This window comes from Mesoplodon mirus (assembly GCF_964341445.2).
Source record: "Mesoplodon mirus genome assembly, chromosome: 13".
NCBI lineage: Eukaryota > Metazoa > Chordata > Mammalia > Artiodactyla > Ziphiidae > Mesoplodon > Mesoplodon mirus.
The window spans coordinates 6634218-6655277 of NC_138989.1; the positions used below are offsets into that span (position 1 = coordinate 6634218).

General features: G+C 41.2%; 1 protein-coding gene across 1 annotated transcript; it reads right to left on the reverse strand.

Annotated features, from left to right (window-relative positions):
• Window positions 1–1183: 1183 nt before the first annotated feature.
• On the reverse strand, window positions 1184–10789 carry TMED2 (transmembrane p24 trafficking protein 2). The gene is made up of 4 exons (XM_082640350.1): window positions 10504–10789; window positions 8862–9054; window positions 5942–6049; window positions 1184–2720 (listed from the first exon to the last, which is right to left on the reverse strand). Exons 1-4 carry the CDS (start codon window positions 10681–10683, stop codon window positions 2596–2598), a joined length of 606 nt encoding a protein of 201 aa, XP_082496476.1. The 5' UTR covers window positions 10684–10789; the 3' UTR covers window positions 1184–2595.
• Between the last annotated feature and the right edge of the window lie 10271 nt (window positions 10790–21060).

The following is a 21060-nucleotide window of genomic DNA, read 5'->3' on the forward strand; positions in this document are numbered from 1 at the left end:
TAAATGTTGGTTTACTTCCGAGGAAGTGAGGTCAGAGACCTAAACAGGAACACTGCAGCATATTCCTGTGTTCACCACTGGATTGACTCGTGCACGTGTACATTCATTCAGCAAGCTTTTACTGACCAGCTATTATGAACTGGGCCCATACCTTTAGCTTGGCTTGCTCCCTTACATCCATCAGGACTTTTCAAATGTCATTACAGTGGTGGCTTCCTAATCCACTTAGCCTGCTTTATTTTTCCTCCATATCATTTATCATTAATATGCCATATAATTTCTGAAAGGTAAATCCTAGGATAATGGGAATTTTTCTGTTCTGTTTATCTCAGTGCCTACAACTGGTTACACACAGCAGTCACCCAAATATTTTAGGAATGAATAAATGGGGACAGTACTTATGCAAACTCCAGTCATCTCAAACTAGAAAGTGAAAGAGTAAAGCCTAAGGCAACATTTTCACTTTAATGCCATCATCACATCCTCAAAACGCCTTTGACAACTGTTTTATAAAATAGGACTTCCAAACAGGTCTGAAAGCAAAGACAGAAGGAAAGAGCATAGCCGCATTTTCATTTTGGGGTCTACTTACTAATTTTCTGATCTGGGGACCCTTTCCAAGCCTGCTTATTTCCATAATGAGGATTATAATAGCACCCAGGTAATGGATGTTTTGAGAAATAAATGAGGCAGACCATGTAAAGCGCTTAGCGTCCGGCCAGGACATTACACAGTGCTGGATAAACCATAGTTTCTTTTATTACTAGCAGGCCCTTAGTGTAATAGAGGAAGAGGAACCATTTCTAAAGGCAGAGATCTAGATTCTGGTCCCATCAATCACTCTTCATCTGGGAGCCTTGGGCAAATCATTTGATCCCTTTTAAAGTTATTTCCCACATCCACAAACCAGGTGGTTGAGTGAAAATAACTCAAACTTTTTTTCCAATGAAAAAAATACTTAAGATGTTAATAACACTGACCCATCAAAGGAATCACACAGGGAAACCTAAAACTGGGTTCCCATTTACTATCCTCAAGTTTACACACATAAAAAGTAACAGATATTTATAACAGGCATCATTACTCAGAAAACATGACATGTCTCATTTCAAATATGATTAGCAAGTTGGTATTTAACAAATGTGAATTAATCGTTAATATATAAAACACAGAATACCAAGACTGTTTTTAAAAAGAACTGTTTATTTACTGGACCTGGGGCAGATTAGATACACAACTAATTTTAAATTTACATCTTTTAACTCAATTTTGAAGTGTTTTCACACACACGCACACAAATTGGCATGCAACAGTTGTCCTAAGGTAAAACACAGTCACCTTAAACTGTTGCAAGTATTTTCACCCAAGGTTGAAAAATTGTTTATCCCGAACATGAAAACCTGTAACAAATTTAAATTAATTATATAAAACTCGTTACTTGTAGTTTTCCCCTTGCAAAGATCCAAAACAAATGTACAAGTAATCAATATACATCAGTCACAACATAATCCTGGACCATCCCCACACCAAAACTAGATGCTCCTTTAATTTTAAACCCATCATCAGAGGCCAAGAGAAAGTCATTTCGTTTTATACAAAATTCACATGTGCCAAAAAAAGAAAGACCCAAGAAAAACAAAAACAAATACCCTAGTACTGACAGTAATGCTCAGTACACTAATTAAACAGTGGCCAAAATGCCACTGATCAAAAATAAAATAGTGGCTGTATATCACTGCAAAGAAATCCAAGAGGCTTTTAACCCTTTGGCTTCAGAAATCCAGATTTTTCCAATTATGTGAATGCATACCTCCTCCGTGCCGAGAGTAGAGAAAGTGGATGTGCCAGCATAGAAAGAAAAAGAACCACCATTCACTGCAACACCCAGAGAATTGGCTTTAATAGAGACTTCTTACAAGGTTAGGCAGAAACCAAAAAATGGTTATTAGCTGCTTGTGTCAACAATTTTAAGTGGAGGTGATTGAGTTCTAAGGTTCAAAGTAAAACTTTAAAGGGGAAAAAGGTTGTTGGTTTAAGTCTTATCTTTAAAGCAAAAACAAGACAGACAAAGTATAAAAGTACCAACCTGGTAGCATCCTCTAGTCACAGAGCTCTGCCATTAGGCTGGCTAGAAAATGTCAAGATTCAGATTGTTGTTTCTGATAAGGACTCAACAACAAAATGAACCTTTAATGACGTGAACTGCAGGATAAGGGATCCCAAGAATGCAGTCATTTTTAGTAAAGTACTATCAGTAAAGTACTATCCTGAACAAACTGCATTTTACTATGAAAACAAAAGGAAAGAAGATATAATAAGGACTATACACCTATGTTCCACTTACAGTGTGTGAGTTCTGGAAGGACCTGTATATGGAGCAAGAACTGAAATATGAAATCATGCCAATCACAGGTCAAATTTTCACTATAACTTTCCTAAAAAAGTGTTTTCCCCCAATATCTATTAATCACAAAGCAACAGAAGCTGTGGATGAACAGTTTAGAAAATAAAAACGTAGAAACTAATGACATTATTATGACCAAGATGTTTGGTAAACAGTGAATTATGAGCTTCCGATCATCAGGAAAAGGCTTTTTAAACAACCCTCCGGACTTCAAAGAACCTCTTCAGGTAGTAGATCTGTCCCAGTGTCATGGCAACGAGGACAAGAGCTTCAAAGAAGGACCAAAGGACCACCCTGCTGTTCGTGTTGTCATTGACTGTGGAGGACAAACAAACAGAATTTAACAAAAAGAAAGAACGGAAAAAAGAAACAGCATAGGCGGGCCTCCCTGGTGGCGCAGTGGTTGAGAGTCCGCCTGCCGATGCAGGGGATACGGGTTCGTGCCCCGGTCTGGGAGGATCCCATGTGCCGCGGAGCGGCTGGGCCCGTGAGCCGTGGCCGCTGGGCCTGCGCGTCCGGAGCCTGTGCTCCGCAACGGGGGAGGCCACAACAGTGAGAGGCCCGCATACCGCAAAAAAAAAAAAAAAAAAAAAAGAAACAGCATAGGCATCACAAATTATCCCCCATCCTTAATTCCACGTGAGAGTCACACTTCACACAACATGCACAGTACTCTGAATACCGCTGTCTTTTGTCCCCAAGCAACTTAACGTACTCAGAAGCAGAGAACTTTAGGTTTAGGTGAGACCTTAAAGATTCGTGGAGTTCAGTCAAGCCCAATCTGATTATGCATGAGAAAAGAGAGGAAAAGTGACCTGCGCAAGGTCACAGCCTAGGGTTAAAACCCAGTCCCACACATTAGAAAGTCCCTGCGTTACAATCCTTTCTGCTGAATCAGAAAATTCACTTAAAAAAAAAATCAACAGATTATTTCAAGATCACAGAGTTAACCAAAAAGCACTACCTCCCAAGTCAAAATGTGTCAGTCTAAGAGTCTTTCTCTTTAAACATTGATCCAATAAATATTTACTGAGCACTATGTACAGTACTTAGCATCTGTTCTAGATGGTGAGGTTTCTCAGTTTCATGGACCAATACTGGCAGCTACTACTAGACAAACTTGAACTAGTCTCATGATTTACCCCATTTTTAAGCTAAGAATCTGATCATCAAAGGAACAGCAGTGACTATATTAACTTATTCCACTCAATTTATATCACATTCTTTCAGCTTCCTGATCAAATTCCTTAACTTTTTAAAAGCACTGGGTAGTTTCTGATTTTTCTGCAAATGACCAATACTAAAAACAATAATAATGAGCAATACAGTAATACAGATGAATAACTGATCGTTGTATGTTCAGATGTATGTATACCATTTATAAAAAGATAAACTGGACTGATGATCACTCAAAAAGAAGTGAAAAGCAATTAAATGTTTCCAGAAAGATAACTTGTAGTTATTCAAAAAAGTGGGTTTTTTTCCAGAGTAAAAACAGACACATGCCCAAGAACATTAACTAGAACTCTAAAAACCACCAACACTTACATTTTAGTGCTAATTCCATGGCATGAAGTTTATTTCTGCTGCAAACTTAGTAACCAATTTCTAGCATAACTGAATGACTAGCATCTTAAAATTTTTGTCTAAAAGGGGAATGGCTGAGTAAATACTTCAAAATATTAAGCAACCACATAAAAAGAAATATTTATCTCTCCCTTCACTTATAGAAAAATGCATCTTTAAGCTTAAATAGAACACACTGAAGCATACTAACATAGGAAAGTAACCATCTAGGAAAATGTGTGTATATAAGACGCTGTTCTCATGCCATTCACACATTAGCCTGATCTAAAAGCAACACAGTGTTATTACAATACTGTAGTGTAAAAAAAGTCTCATTATAGCCACCTCTGAGAAGCCAGTGTTATAGGAAGATGTACAAATAACAAACAGCATTGTGGGAACTATCTGATTTGGGAAACTAAACTGAATGTCTAAAATTCTATTTTGTTTGTGAAACAAATACAAGAGTATCTCCATTCAAATTAACGACGAGAGAATAAGGTTGGATGTCCCCACAGACTGGAAGATTGGTGCTTCCTCTGGCTGCTGTGTTCCCAAGAACCTATCTCCTTAAAGCCACCTGGCCTGAACTAGTTAAACTACAAAGCCCTGAAAACTCTGAGTCCTCACGCTTTGTTCTGCCCTTCTCATCCCAGAATGGGCTGGCCCCCAGCTGGGAGCAAAATAACCAAGAGGTGAGGGAGAGAAGGCAGGGATTCCAGAGGGTGCAGGCAAGGAGAAGGAATCATGGTGGAAGAGGCAAGAGAGTGTGCATAAAAGCCTTGGTCCATCTCAGGCCCCATTCCATCCCAAAAAAGGGAGAACAGAGGCACTTCTCCAGTCTGTTACATTTACTCATTACTCTCCCAAGGAGAGGTGAAGTCTGCGCTCTAGGTCTTAAAGGGGCCTTTCCATCAGCAGCAAGAATAGATGTAAGAGGGTGGGAAGAACAGAAATCACATCTTGAAGAAATTCAACCTGTTCTTATCTATTTGAGTCGCTCTTCTCTCCACTCCCTACCCCAACTTCAAAACAAAGATTCCAGACATAAGCCACTTTGCATTTACAGACGAGCCTGCTTCCAGTGAGGTCTATCCCCAAGGACAACCTGGAGGATGAAGATACTGAATGCGTGTGGACCTGGATCTAAAGTATGGTCATCTGGTCTGTGGGTCAATATGGTACCTCCTCTTAATTTTAAATGCAAAAGCAACATAATTAATGCTACATCCTGGGCTAAAACAGGCTTTTGCAACCTAAGACGGGATTCCAATTATCAATGTTTCTGAAGACTAATACATTCTCAGTTCCCAGTTTACAAACTTGGGAGCCCAAACTGATCTTCACCTGGTGAGTACCTCTATTCATGTTTTAATGCTTTCTATTTTAACTAGACCAAACATTAGGTTTTAGAAAAACAGCTAAGCCTCAGCATATAACATTTACCACACTGGCACAAAAGTTTCAGATTGTGATTTAAAACCAATGCAATACCACAGGGAACTCTGTTCAATGTTATGTGGCAGCCTGGATGGGAGGGGAGTCTGGGGGAGAAAGCATACATGTATATGTATGGCTGAGTCGCTTTGCTGTGCACCTGACACTATCACAACTTTGTTAATCGGCTATACTCCAATATAAAATTAAAAGTTAAAAAAAAAAACAATGCAATATCCATTTTACAGTGTTTTTCCCTTCTGCTTTACGAAAACCATTAGCTTACTCCCTAACTGACCATACATTTTTTTTAACTCTTAAGGTTTGGTTCAGAATGAATGTTCCAATAATAAACTAGTACAAAGCTCTACAAAGAAACACGTATACTCAAAAAATATCTTTGCATAGATTTTTTTTAAGTCAATATTTTAGTATGTTTATGTTTGCAAAATTTCCAAATGAAGAAAACACAAGCAAGCCCTTGGGTAATACACCATCACCAAGTCACGGCCCCCAGACAAAGCATTAACGTACTTGCTCTGTGTATTCTCTCCCGAACTTCCATGTATTCCTGTTCATGCTTTACAGCTGTCATTGCCACTGCGAGCTCATTAATCATTTCTTCTAGCTTGTTCTGGTGAGCTACAAAAGGATTTGAAAACAGATTAGCACATACTTGGCAATCTCTTTCTGAAAAATACTTATAAAGCAGTAAAAAAAAACAAAAACAAAAAAAACAAAACAAAAAAAATTCCTCCAGAGATGGCATACAAAAGAAGCTATTTTTTTTTAATTTTTAAAAATTTATTAATTTTATTTTATTTTTGGCTGCGTTGGGTCTTTGTTGCTGCACATGGGCTTTCTCTAGTTGCGGCGAGCGGGGGCTACTCTTCGTTGTGGTGCACGGGCTTCTCATTGTGGTGGCCTCTCCTGTTGTGGAGCACGGGCTCTAGGTGCGTGGGCCTCAGCAGTCGTGGCACACGGACTCAGTAGTTGTGGCTCACGGGCTCTACAGCACAGGCTCAGGAGCTGTGGCGCACAGGCTTAGCTGCTCCGCGGCATGTGGGATCTTCCCGGATCAGGGCTCAAACCCGTGTCTCCTGCATTGGCAGGCGGATTCTTAACCACTGTGCCACCAGGGAAGCCCCAAAAGAAGCTATTTTTAAGAAATGGCTCAGACATCATTTTGGACCACTGATGACAATTTAATTCTCAACGCCTTTTTTAAAGTTCATTCCCAGTAGAGAAACCTTTTTCAGAGTAGGAAACATACTATACAACGTTTACTAACTAAAGGACTACAACCCTAAGAAATGTCTTCCAAGGAATTCCTAAGTGAAGTTCACTAAACTCACCGCTAACCATAGTGGAGGAAAAAAAACGACTGGCGGGGGTGGGGTGGGGAGGGGGTGCCACAAAACATAAAATAAACAGACCCCTAATAATAATCCTATAAATAACAATATTTAAACTAAATCAAAATCTACTCTTAAAAAATCATATAAGTCTAATGTTAATTTAGGAGTAGTATCAAAACTGACTTTTAATCTTTATGAAGCTGAGCAGAGAAAAACATGAAGACGTTCTGAGGAAAATCCACACCAACTGAACATTCTTCTACTACAGTCAAAGCAATAATTTCACTATAGTGGGAAACAGCAGGCACTGCAAGTGAAGAAACAAGCTCTCAGCCGCACAAGGTTTAAAAGCAGGTATTCTCTTTAGCAAGGTAAACTAACAGTTCTGAAAAATAAGTGTATGCTTCTAGGTAATGCTGTATTATGACAATGAACAAACAGGTATGAAAAAAATATACCACAAGGGAAGACTGCATCGGAGGGGTTTCTTCAGGACTGCCCAACATTGGGCCTCATCTTGAATTCCAAATTGCCACAGATAATCCTACATTTCTTAAGAGAAACCAAGAGCCTCTACCATTTTAAGGTAGTTGGGCTGGAATCACCAATGATCCCTCACTAGCTTCATGTGAGAAGCCCATGCCCTAGGTGGAACCTTTAGAGCAGGGTTTCTCAGGAGAAGCACTGGGGACAGTCTGGACCACATAATTCTTGGTGGTGGGAAGCTGTCCAATGCATTGTACAAGCACCAACCCAGCCACGAGAATCAAAAATGTTTCCAGACACTGTCGAATGTCCCCTGGGGGGCAAAAATCATCCCAACCTGAGAACCACTGCTTTAGAGGAAAGCTTGGTTTTACAGCTGCCATTCACTGATATTAACAAGCAAAAGCGAGAATTTTAAATATCGTGTTAAAAGATTTAAGAAGAGTATGCACATTCATCAGCCAACATTTTCTGACTATTTAGAAAGGACTAATTTCCAGAAAATGAACAAAGTCAAAGCCCTTCAAAACTCCTAATTCTCCTTGAGAATTAGCCAAGTCCTGAACTGCAAATGACCCTGGAAAGCAAGCACAGAAATTTCTTAGTAGTATGATTCTCTAAATTCTATAGATTTCAGCACCTAAAAACAGTTCACGTTCTTTAACGTAAATACTCTAAGTGCTCACTATCTAGGGCAAATGATATCATATTAATACTATGAAGTACTATTAAAACTACTACTACCAGTTTCCAAAACTCCTGAAACGTACTGTGCCAAAAAAAAATTTGTTTTAGTCCTTACGTGCTGGTTCCTGGTAAGCAATGTATCCAGAAGAATCAATTTAGGGTTCACTGCTGGTCAGTTGAGGAATAAAAATTAATCCAACTGCAACATATGTCTGACAAAGCTTTTGTCACCTCATCTAGACATGGCTCCTAGAACTGCATTTCACATCTAACCAAGTTTCAAATGACCTACCCTGTATCTCCTGTAACCAAATAGAAACCACCAAAAAACAACCACTCTAAAACTCTAAATTAGCTGTAGGTTTTTATTTTTAACTAAGAGAAAAAACACTCTCATGCTAACAAACTGAGGTTAGAAAGAAGGAAAGCAGAAATTAGATAGTAGCCAACAAAAATAGGCAGAAAGACAGGATGCTGTCAAAAATCAATCCACATACCATCCCAGGTATCTCCACCACCTGAAGAAGAGTGTAAGATATAAACACACACATACAAAAAGTTTAGCTAAACTAGTCATGTATACAAATGAGCAACTAAAAATGTATATACCAGAATAAGCAAATTAACAGAACAAACAACCTAAGACACATGTAACCTACATGCTTACAAGAGCACAAGTGACTAAGAAAAGCTGCCTGAAATGGCAATTGTAAAGAAGTAAAATATAAACATGAACCTCCAATAACTTCTTTTTGTTAATTAGGAGATTTCGATAAATAAAAAGTGTATTTCACAAAAGGTTTCTGGTCGTAAATACAATCAGTGAACCTAAAAAATCAAACACTCCACTCAGGTGGATAAAATGTACAGAATTACTATTAACTCTTAGAATGGGATATCAATCTTCTGAATGTTCATCTCACCTTCTGTTTCCATGTCTTGTCCTTTGGGGGCCTCCCCAATATCAATGGTGAACATCACTATCTTTGGAGTCATGGTGGACATCCTATTGCTAAAACAAAACTTGTATGTTCCATCCATGTGAGCTGCAAACGTGTATTTCCCACTGGACTCCCGGTCTCCTTTATAAATTCCTTTATTATCAGGCCCTGTAATCTGGAAGCAGGAGAGAAATGCGTGAGATAGCTCAAAAGATTTAAAATCGTTAAGTGATGTCTGCTGGCAACAGAACATTCTCTAAGAAAATGTAACCTGCCGTCGCCTCCACTTCAGTTACTGACAGTAACCTCTTTGGGCCGCAGTTCTCTCATTTAAGGAACAAGGCTCTCTGAACACCTTTCAACTCTACATTTGTCTACGTGACAACATTTGTCTTATTTGTCCAACTTAAACGTAAATCCCTCAGAAACACACCTTACACTTGTCTTCAAGCGGCCCAATACCACCAACAAACAGGCAAATATGTAGCTGTTAATATCAAAACTAGAAAAGAAGAAATCTCTTTAAAACTAAGAATTTTGAGCAAGCTACACGTCTAGGTTTTCCTGATTGATCTGACGGTAAAGGAATCTGCTTTATCTGAGACGCCTGAAGGCCTAAGGGAAAGGACTAGGTTGGAAGTTGGGAGCCCCATGTTCTCACCCCAGTGCGTTACCCCACTGTTAGGCCTTGCACAAGTCGGATCCTCTTATGAAGCCCGTGCCACCTGTAAAACTTGCGGACTGAAATAGTTGATGTCTTAAGATCTTAGCTAATTTTAACAGTCATTCCTTCCGTCATCTCCTTATTTCTGGACTGCACTTGTTTTGTGCGATTTATGTCCCGCTCAGCTGATGGTCACTGTCAGATGGAAAATCCTTAGACCCAATTAATCACGCTAACAGGTGAATTTAAATAGTAATTACATCTGGTTTCCTAAAAAAAAAGTCAGAGGCGAGTCATTCCCTGGACTTAAAAAAAGACACAGGAGAAAGTTTAGGGACTGCTAGTTTCTTAAAATAATTTTCCGTTTTCTCCAGATACCACGCTGCAGTCACTTCTAAACTGCAGGACCCAACTCCACTCTCCTAGCCATGAGATGGCTGAGCGAGGTATCCGGAGGTTTGTGTAAGAACGAGTTAACTCGGGTGAAAAATAAAGGCAAACACAACGCGAACGTCTGCCTAGCACTCCTCCCTAGCTTCCGATATACTTTTTCAGAAGTTTCCATGCCACGTCCCAACTTTAATTTGCGCTATGAAGGGAAGTAGCTGATGACCGGATCGAGACCCGCCGCCAGCTAAACGCGACTGTGAAGCGCCTCCCGGGCCCGGAGCTGACACGCGGCGCCTGGTCGACAAAGCTCGGCGAGAGGTTCCAAGGGGAACACGCCGTTCAAGCTGAGAATCCAAAGCAACCACACAACGGCTCCGTATCCCGAGCGGAGCCCGCAATCCGGGCGGGCGCGGGCAAAGGGGCCGTTAGGGGGTCGCCGGGTGGCGGCTCGGGCCCCTCCCAGTACTCGGACAGCGGCCTCCGTGTCCCGCTCCCCCCGCGGGCCCCGGGTGCCGACAACTCCCGAGCGGCCGCGCGACCCCGCCTCGGCCGCGGGCAACGCGCCCGCACCTCCACGTCGATGTCCAGGAAGCCGCCCTCGGCCACCTCGAAGATGAGGCCCATTTTGGTGCCCGAGGTGACCCGCTCGAAGAAGCACTCCTCGGCATGCGCGTCGATGCTGACGAAGTAGCCCGAGGCCGTGGCCAGGAGGGCGGCCAGGAGCACCAGCAGCTCAGCGAGCGTCACCATGGTGGGGCTGGGGCCGAAGCCAGGACCGGGACTGCGGCCTCCAGAGCCGCCGTCGCCGCTGCCACCGCTGTCGTCTCAGCCGCCGCCACCTCAGCTCCGCCCCTTCCGGCTGCGCCACCCGAGGGGGCTGATGCGGGCGCCGTGGATTGGTGGGCGCCAGTAGCTGCCACGTAACGGACGCACGGCGGCCGCCGAGGGACAAGGCGGCTCTGCGCGGCCCGAGCCTGGACGGTAGCTCCGAAGGACCAGAAACCATCGTCCGTCCGTATCCCTATCCCCGTTCGCGTACAGCCTAAGTTTCCGTGCAGCACACTAGAAAGCGGTAGTATCAAGAAACCTCTTTCGCCCCATGCACGCCCTTCTTAGGATTATCCATAAAGACGGCGAAAGATTTGGAGGCAGCAATAGGAGTGGAAGGAGGAATGGGGCTGAAGCCAAGGACTTGAAATTTTGTGTTAGCCTCCCCTCACCTCGCAACAACCGACTGGGGAAGGATGGGGACGGGTATAGACTGGGAAGGGGCACGAGGAAACCTACTGCGATGTTGGAAATGTTTTATATCGTCACCTAAATGATGGGTACATGAGTGTTTACGTACGCTTTTTTAAAAAAAAACTCAGGAAGCTGTATACTTAAGAGTAATGCTCCGTATTTTACTGTATGTGTATAATACAACTACAAAAAAACAAAAAACAAACTTTACCTTGTCTACATCCTCCAAACTTAGAAGTCTCTCACCTCCCCAAAGTCTTGCTGACACCCCACACCCCTTTAGCTCTTGCGAGCTACTAAGACAATTTTTTTCCAGTTTTGCCTCCTGGCATACTCCTACTCATCCCTCAAAACCCAACTCAGATATCCTCTCCAGACCTCCTTCTGCCAAATACTAGACCCTTCCTCTGTGCTTACAAGGTGGATTTGTGCCTATTGAGTCATCGTTATTGTGCCTACTGAGTCTGTGTCACTCATGAGGCACTACTCCTGGCATGTGTGTACTATGCTCTTAGGCGGTAGCATAGGGCCACAAAAAACCTCACTCATGACATGTTAGCGGACATACCAAGTTCACTGAAGTGGCCTGAAGATGAGATCTGGGTTGTTACTCCAGTGTTGCACATAGCTGTGTGACCTTAATTATGTTCCATCACCTCTCTGAACCTTACTTTCCCTATCTATAAAAAATGTGCCACCACATTCTTTGCTTATCTGGTAAAGTTATCATGAGGATCCGGTGACACTATGTACATAAATGTGCTGTGCAAGTTTGAGGGATTATTTCTTCAAAGGCTACCAGGCAATAGGGGGCAGTAGTGGCCCAGTATCCAGTTTCCCACTCAGGTGTCAAGAAACAGGTGCAGCTAGGTTGATGGAAGGTTCCTGGCTGTGATAATGTGTTACTGAACTCAGAGTTCTAGTAATGGTCCCCTGATTCCCCACCTTGCAAAGTATGGCAAAGGCCCTGCTTTTCCTAGCAGGTCAGTTCTGTAATGTTATCCTGGCAGCCTTCACTGGAGGGAGGCTCAGCCTAGAGCTTGCTTCTCCAGCCTCACCAGCCCATTTAGAAGCCACTATTTCCCTATAGTAAATCTCTTTCTGCTTGTAATACCTTAAGAGGTTTCCTATTAAATTGAATTAAACTGACAAATATAGCCTTTTTGACTTCCCAAGCAACCCAACTCTGTAGAAAAGTACCAAGAACAAGTCTCTTTTTATCTGGATGTTAAATGTTAATTTTCATTTTCAAACTGATTAAATAACATTCTAACTCCACTTGTCAGGGATTTAAAATGTGGACACTTAGCATCTCAGTGGACCACAGTGAATTGTATATTATGGGGGTTTTATTATGTAAGTCATGGGACCCAAATTCAAATGCCTTCAGGGATCAGGCAGTTTATATGAGATGGCATCAGCTTAAGGCAATAGGGAATAGGGAGGACTGTGGCAAACTGAAGCATAGATGCTGTATCTAAATACATTCAACTCCAATTTTTGAAAACATGGTGGTGGCCAAACCAAAGATGCAGCCAGAAGTCATCTATAAATTTATATGTTATATTATAAAAGTAATGGTGCTATCAAAAATTGGAGAAGAGACAAAAGTAACTCTAATCACAAAACTATAAAATCTATCAACTACATGGTATATTTTCTTCTTTGCCCAGGTTTTTCTTATTAGCATCCTTGTCATAATTACTCATCAAGTATCTTTCAACAATATTTCAGAGTCTGAAGACAAATTAATTCAAAGAACTACAGGCTCTCAGGATTTGTCAGGTCACCCGCAGAGTTGTTCAGCCATCACCACTGTCTAGTTCCAAAACGCTTCATCACCCCAAAAAGAAATGCTGACTTATTAGCAGTCATACCCCATTCCCCATACCGCCCCCCACCCCAGGCTGATCTACTTTCTGTCTCTACGGGAGGAAATCATACAATATGTGGCCTTTTTTGACCAGCTTCTTTCATCTAGCATAATGTTTTCAAGGTTCATCCATGTTGTAGCCTGGGTCAGTATACCATTCCTTTCTATGGCAGAACAATACTGTATTATGTGGATAGACCATATTTTGTTTACCCATTCACCCACTGATGGACATTGGGTTGGTTCCACTTTTTGGCTATTATTAGGAAAGCTGCTATGAACATTCACGTACACATTACTGTATGGACAGAGTGGACAAGATAAATTATTTCTTCTTGGAATCAGAGGCTTGTTGTGGCAGAGACTAGGAACCCAGGTTAGAATGTGATGAAGGATTTGTATCAGTTGCATAGTCAGTTCTCCAATGCTGACAAGTTTTAAAGAGAATAACAAAGGCTGTTTCCACAGAAAGGCTAAATCAGCTTTCTCCTGTCTGGGCATTAACATGCCCCTTCCCTTCTGGTCCCACAGAAGTCTTTTTTTTTTTTTTTTTGTAGTACGCGGGCCTCTCACTGCTGTGGCCTCTCCCACTGCGGAGCACAGGCTCCGGACGCGCAGGCTCAGCGGCCATGGCTCACGGGCCCAGCTGCTCAGCGGTATGTGGGATCTTCCCGGACCGGGGCACGAACCCGTGTCCCCTGCATCGGCAGGCGGACTCTCAACCACTGCACCACCAGGGAAGCCCAGAAGTCTTTTTTAAAATTAGGAAAGAGTAAAGGAGACTGGAGAATTTTCTTTCATTTTTCTTTTCTTTTTTCAGTTTTTTTTTTTTTCCACGCCACACGGCGTGTGGGATCTTAGTTCCCCAACCAGGGATGGAACCCATGGGCCCTGCAGTGGAAGCACGGAGTCTTAACCACTGGATCACCAGGGAAGTCCCTCATTTTCCGTTTTAAAATGTCACTTTAGGGACTTCCCTGGTGGCGCAGTGGTTAAGAATCCGCCTGCCAATGCAGGGGACACAGGTTCAAGCCCTGGTCCGGGAAAATCCCACATGCTGCGAAGCAACTAAGCCCATGCGCCACAACTACTGAGGCTGCGCTCTAGAGCCCACATACCACAACTACTGAAGCCCGTGTGCCTAGAGCCTGTGCTCTGCGCTCTGCAACAAGAGAAGCCACTACAGTGAGAAGCCCGCGCACCACAAGGAAGAGTAGCCCCCGCTCTCAGCAACTAGAGAAAGCCCGCGCGCAGCAACGAAAACACAATCAAAAAAAATTTTTAAGTCACTTTATTAAAACCAATATTGATATACAAAAATAATGAAAATTCAATACAAGTTTGACCACAACATCAGCACTTAATCAAATAAGCTGTTCTGGAGGACTCCGTGCTAGGCCTTTAATCTCAGACCCATCCCAGCCCTCTCTGCTCACCTCTGCATCACAAGGAAATCTGTTTCCCAGGCTCCCTTTCACTCTGCTTCCTGGTAGGTTCAGCCGGTTCCAGGCACTGGCGGAAGATTAGAGGGCGGAGGAAGGAAGAAGCCAGAGCATTCATCTCCCTCACTGCTTTGGGAAGCACCTCCGCTAGTGACTGCATGTTCAAGGCTCCAGCTCCTCTGAAGGTCCCGATTCCACTGGGTGGTCCTGGGTCCTGAGCTTTGATAGTCCTAATTCCTCCCTTCCTTTCTCTAGTCCTAAGTGGGTTGGTGTTTTTCTGCTTTTGCTAATCTGTGCACTGTCTCACCATCCTGTTGGGTTCCTCAGCTCCATCATTGCCTGTTATGATGCTTTCAAAATATATCCAGGAATTCCGTGATCCTCCTCCCTTCAAAAGGTAGAGCCTAGGGAATTCCCTGGCGGTCCGGTGGTTAGGGCTCTGTGCTTCCACTACAGGGGGCGCGGGTTCGATCCCTAGTCGCGGAACTAAGATCCCACATGCTACACGGCACAGGCAAAAAAAAAAATATATATATATATATATACATATATATATATATATATATATATATATATATATATATATGTATATAAGCTTAATTCTCCTCCCCTGGAATGGGAGGCAGAATTGACTTAGTGACTGACCTTTGCCTAAGAGAATGTGGAAGATGTGACAGTCTGACTTCCAAAGCTAGGTCAGAAAAGGAACTGTTGTTGCTTCTCCCTTGTTCTCTCTCTCTCTTTTTTTTTTTTTTTTACTTTTTCTTTTTTTATTTTTTATGAATTTTTGAATTTTATTTATTTTTTTATACAGCAGGTTCTTATTAGTTATCTATTTTATACATATTCGTGTATATGTCAATCCCAATCTCCCAATTCATCCCACCACCACCACCCACCACCCACCACCTTCCCCCCTTGGTGTCCACACATTCGTTCTCTACATCTGTGTCTCTATTTCTGCCCTGCAAACCAGTTCATCTGCAACATTTTTCTAGGCTCCACGTATATGCGTTAATATACGATATTTGTTTTTCTCTTTCTGACTTACTTCGCTCTGTATGACAGTCTCTAGATCCATCCACGTCTCAACAAATGACTCAATTTCGTTCCTTTTTATGGCTGAGTAATATTCCATTTTATATATGTACCACAACTTCTTTATCCATTCATCTGTCGATGGGCATTTAGGTTGCTTCCATGTGCTGGCTATTGTAAATAGTGCTGCAGTGAACATTGGGGTGCATGTGCCTTTTTGAATTATGGTTTTCTCTGGGTATATGCCCAGTACTGGGATTGCTGGATCATATGGTAATTCTATTTTTAGTTTTTTAAGGAACCTCCATACTGTTCTCCATAGTGGCTGTACCAATTTACATTCCCACCAGCAGTGCAAGAGGGTTCCCTTTTCTCCACACCCTCTCCAGCATTTGTTGTTTGTAGATTTTCTGATGATGCCCATTCTAACTGGTGTGACGTGATACCTCATTGTAGTTTTGATTTGCATTTCTCTAATAATGAGTGATGTTGAGTAGCTTTTTCATGTGCTTCTTGGCCATCTGTATGTCTTCTTTGGAGAAATGTCTATTTAGGTCTTCTGCCCATTTTTGGATTGGGTTGTTTGTTTTTTTAATATCGAGCTGCATGTGCTGTTTATATATTTTAGAGATTAATTCTTTGTCCGTTGATTCATTTGCAAATATTTTCTCCCATTCTGAGGGTTGTGTTTTCATCTTGTTTGTAGTTTCCTTTGCTGTGCAAAAGCTTTTAAGTTTCATTAGGTCCCATTTGTTTATTTTTGTTTTTACTTCCATTATTCTAGGAGGTGGATCAAAAAAGATCTCGCTCTGATTTATGTCAGAGTGTTCTTCCTATGTTTTCCTCTAAGAGTTTTATAGTGTCTGGTCTTACATTTAGGTCTCTAATCCATTTTGAGTTTATTTTTGTATATGGTGTTAGGGGGTGTTCTAATTTCATTCTTTTACATGTAGCTGTCCAGTTTTCCCAGCACCACTTATTGAAGAGACTGTCTTTTCTCCATTGTATATCCTTGCCTCCTTTGTCATAGATTAGTTGACCATAGGTGTGTGGGTTCATCTCTGGGCTTTCTATCCTGTTCCATTGATTTATATTTCTGTTTCTGTGCCAGGATCATATTGTCTTGATTACTGTAGCTTTGTAGTATAGTCTGAAGTCAGGGAGTCTGATTCCTCCAGCTCCGTTTTTTTCCCTCAAGACTGCTTTGGCTATTTGGGCTCTTTTGTGTCTCCATACAAATATTAAGATTTTTTTGTTATAGTTCTATAAAAAATGTCACTGGTAATTTGATAGGGATTGCATTGAATCTGTAGATTGCTTTGGGTAGTATAGTCATTTTCACAATATTGATTCTTCCAATGCAAGAGCATGGTATATCTCTCCATCTGTTTGTGTCATCTTTTTTTTTTTTCATCAGTGTCTGATAGTTTTCTGAGTCCAGGTCTTTTACCTCCTTAGGTAGGTTTATTCCTAGGTATTTTATTCTCTTTGTTGCAATGGTGAATGGGATTGTTTCCTTAATTTCACTTTCTGATCTTTCGTTGTTAGTGTATAGGAATGCAAGAGATTTCTGTGTATTAATTTTGTATCCTGCAACTTTACCGAATTCATTGATTAGCTCTAGTAGTTTTCTGATGGCATCTTTAGGATTCTGTATGTATAGTATCATGTCATCTGCAAACAGCGACAGTTTTACTTCTTCTTTTCCAATTTGTATTCCTTTTATTTCTTCGTCTTCTCTGATTGCTGTGGCTAGGACTTCCAAAACTATGTTGAATAATCATGGCCAGAGTGGACACCCTTGTCTTGTTCCTGATCTTAAAGGAAATGCTTTCAGTTTTTCACCATTGAGAATGATGTTTGCTGTGGGTTTGTCTTATATGGCCTTTATTTTGTTGAGGTAGGTTCCCTCTATGCCCACATTCTGGAGAATTTTTATCATAAATCGGTGTTGAAATTTGTCAAAAGCTTTTTCTGCATCTATTGAGATGATCATAAGGTTTTTATTCTTCAATTTGTTAATATGGTGTATCACATTGATTGATTTGCATATATTGAAGAATCCTTGCATCCCTGGGGCAAATCCCTCTTGATCATGGTGTTTGTTCCTTTTAATGTGTTGCTGGATTCGGTTTGCTAGTATTTTGTTGAGGATTTTTGCATCTATATTCATCAGTGATATTGGTCTGTAATTCTTTTTTTTTTTTTGTAGTATCTTTGTCTGGTTTTGGTATCAGGGTGGTGGCGGCCTCTTAGAATGAGTTTGTGAGTATTCCTCCCTCTGCAATTTTTTGGAAGAGTTTGAGAAGGATGGGTGCTAGCTCTTCTCTGAATGTTTGATAGAATTCACCTGTGAAGCCAAAAGTCCTGGACTTTTGTTTTTTGGAAGATTTTTTTAAGCCATATTTTTAAAAATAAATTTATTTTATTTATTTATTTTTGGCTGCATTGGGTCTTTGTTGCTGCTCGGGGGCTTTTCTCTAGTTGCGGAGAGCAGGGGCTACTCTTTGTTGTAGTGCACAGTCTTCTCACTGCGGTGTCTTCTCTTGTTGCAGAACATGGGCTCTAGGCACACGGGCTTCAGTAGTTGTGGCTCACAGGCTCTAGAGTGCAGACTCGGTAGTTGTGGCACACAGGCTTAGGTGCTCCGTGGCATGTGGGATCTTCCTGGACCAGGGCTCAAACCCGTGTCCCCTGCATTGGCAGGCGGATTCTTAGCCATTGTGCCACCAGGGAAGCCCCTGGTGGAAGATTTTTAATTACAGTTTCAATTTCATTACTTGTGATTGGTCTGTTGATATTTTCTATTTCTTCCTGGTTCAGTCTTGGAAGGTAATACCTTTCTAAGAATTTGTCCATTTCTTCCAGGTTGTCCATCTTATTGGCATAGAGGTGCTTGTAGTTGTCTCTTAGGATGCTTTGTATTTCTGCGGTGTCTGTTGTAACTTCTTTTTCATTTCTAGTTTTATTGATTTGAGTCCTCTCCCTCTTTTTCTTGATGAGTCTGGCTAAAGGTTTATCAATTTTGTTTATCTTCTCAAAGAACCAGCTTTTAGTTTTATTGATCTTTGCTATTGTTTTCTTTGTTTCTATTTCATTTATTTCTGCTCTGATCTTTATGATTTCTTTCCTTCTGCTCAGTTTGGGTTTTGTTTGTTCTTCTTTCTCTAGCTCCTTTAGGTGTAAGGTTAGATTGTTTATTGGAGATTTTTCTTGTTTTTTGAGGTAGGCTTGTATTGCTATAAACTTCCCTCTTAGAACTGCTTTTTCTGTATCCCATAGGTTTTGTATCATCGTATTTTCATTGTAATTTGTCTCTAGGTATTTTTTGATTTCCTCTTTGATTTCTTCAGTGATCTCTTCACTATTTAGTAATGTATTGTTTAGCCTCCATGTGTTTGTACTTTTTATGATTTTTCCCTGTAATTCATTTGTAATCTCATAGTGTTGTGGTTGGAAAAGATGCTTGATATGATTTCAGTTTTCTTAAATTTACTGAGGCTTGATTTGTGACCCAAGATGTGATCTATCCTGGAGAATGTTCTGTGCGCACTTGAGAGGAAAGTGTAATCTGCTGTTTTTGGATGAAATGTCCTATAAATATCAATTAAATTTATTTGGTCTCTTGTGTCATTTAAAGCTTATGTTTCTTTATTAATTTTCTGTCTGGATGATCTGTCCATTGGTATAAGTGAGGTGTTAAAGTCTCCCACTATTATTGTGTGACTGTCGATTTCCTCTTTTATAGCTGTTAGCAGTTGCCTTATGTATTGAGGTGCTCCTATGTTGGGTGCATATGTATTTATAATTGTTATATCTTCTTCTTGGATTGATCCCTTGATCATTATGTAGTGTCCTTCCTTGTCTCTTGTAACATTTTTTATTTTAAGTCTATTTTATCTGATATGAGTATTGCTACTCCAGCTTTCTTTTGATTTCCATTTGCATGAAATATCTTTTTCCATCCCTTCACTTTCAGTCTGTATGTGTCCCTAGGTCTGCAGTGGGTCTCTTGTAGACAGCATATATATGGGTCTTGTTTTTGTATCCATTCAGCCAGTCTATGTCTTTTGGTTGGAGCATTTAATCCATTTACATTTAAGGTAGTTATCGATATGTATGTTCCTACTACCATTTTCTTAATTGTTTTGGGTTTGTTATTGTAGGTCTTTTCCTTCTCTTGTGTTTCCTGCCTAGAGAAGTTTCTTTAGCATTTGTTGTAGAGCTGGTTTGGTGATGCTGATTTCTCTTAGTTTTTGCTTGTCTGTAAAGCTTTTGATTTCTCCATCAAATCTGAATGAGATCCTTGCTGGGTAGAGTAATCTTGGCTGTAGGTTCTTCCCTTTCATCACTTTAAATACATTGTGCCACTCCCTTCTGGCTTGTAGAGTTTCTGCTGAGAAATCAGCTGTTAACCTTATGGGAGTTCCCTTGTATGTTATTTGTCATTTTTCCCTTGCTGCTTTCAATACTTTTTATTTGTCTTTAATTTTTGTCAATTTGATTACTATGTGTCTCAGCATGTTTCTCCTTGGGTTTATCCTGTATGGGACCCTCTGCACTTCCTGGACTTGGGTGGCTATTTTCTTTCCCATGTTAGGGAAGTTTTCGACTATAATCTCTTCAAATGTTTTCTCGGGTCCTTTCTCTCTCTCTTCTCCTTCTGGGACCCCTATAATGAGAATGTTTTTGCATTTAATGTTGTCCCAGAGGTCTCTTAGGCTGTCTTCATTTCTTTTCATTCTTTTTTCTTTACTCTGTTCCGCAGCAGTGAATTCCACCGTTCTGTCTTCCAGGTCACTTATCCGTTCTTCTGCCTCAGTTACTCTGCTATTGATTCTTCATTGCAGTTATTGTATTGTTCATCTCTGTTTGTTTGTTCTTTAATTCTTCTAGGTCTTTGTTAAACATTTCTTGCATCTTCTCGATCTTTGCCTCCATTGCTTTTCCGAGGTCCTGGATCATCTTTACTATCACTATTCTGAATTGTTTTTCTGGAAGGTTGCCTATCTCCACTTCATTTAGTTGTTTTTCTGGGGTTTTATCTTGGTCCTTCATCTGGTACAAAGTCCTCTGCCTTTTCATTTTGTCAATCTCTATGTGAATGTGGTTTTCCTTCCACAGGCTGCAGAATTGTAGCTCTTCTTGCTTCTGCTGTCTTCTCTCTTGTTCTCTTGACTCACTTCCTCTAGGGGAAGCCATCTACCATGTCATGAGGACACTCAAGCAGCTCTGGGAGATGCCCACACGGAGAGAAACTCAGGCCTCCCATCAACAGCAATGTGAGGGCACCAGCGTGGAGGTGGCTCCTCCAGACCCAGTTAAGTCTACAGATGCTGCAGCCCCTGCCAATATCTTGACTGCAATCTCCTGAGAGATCCTGTATCAGGACCACTCAGCCAAACTGCTCCTGAATTCCGGATCAACAGAAAGTATGAAAGATAATTATTATTATGGGCTTCCCTGGTGGCGCAGTGGTTAAGAATCCATCTGCCAATGCAAGGGACACAGGTTCAAGCCCTGGTCCCATTT

Coding starts and splice junctions, on each gene's coding strand:
- TMED2 (XM_082640350.1), bottom strand. CDS start 10,683: ATGGTGACGCTCGCTGAGCTGCTGGTGCTCCTGGCCGCCCTCCTGGCC. Junction 6,050..8,861: donor ACAAGACATGGAAACAGAAG/GTGAGATGAACA, acceptor ATCCTTTTGTAG/CTCACCAGAACAAGCTAGAA. Junction 2,721..5,941: donor GGAGAGAATACACAGAGCAA/GTACGTTAATGC, acceptor TGTCCTCCACAG/TCAATGACAACACGAACAGC.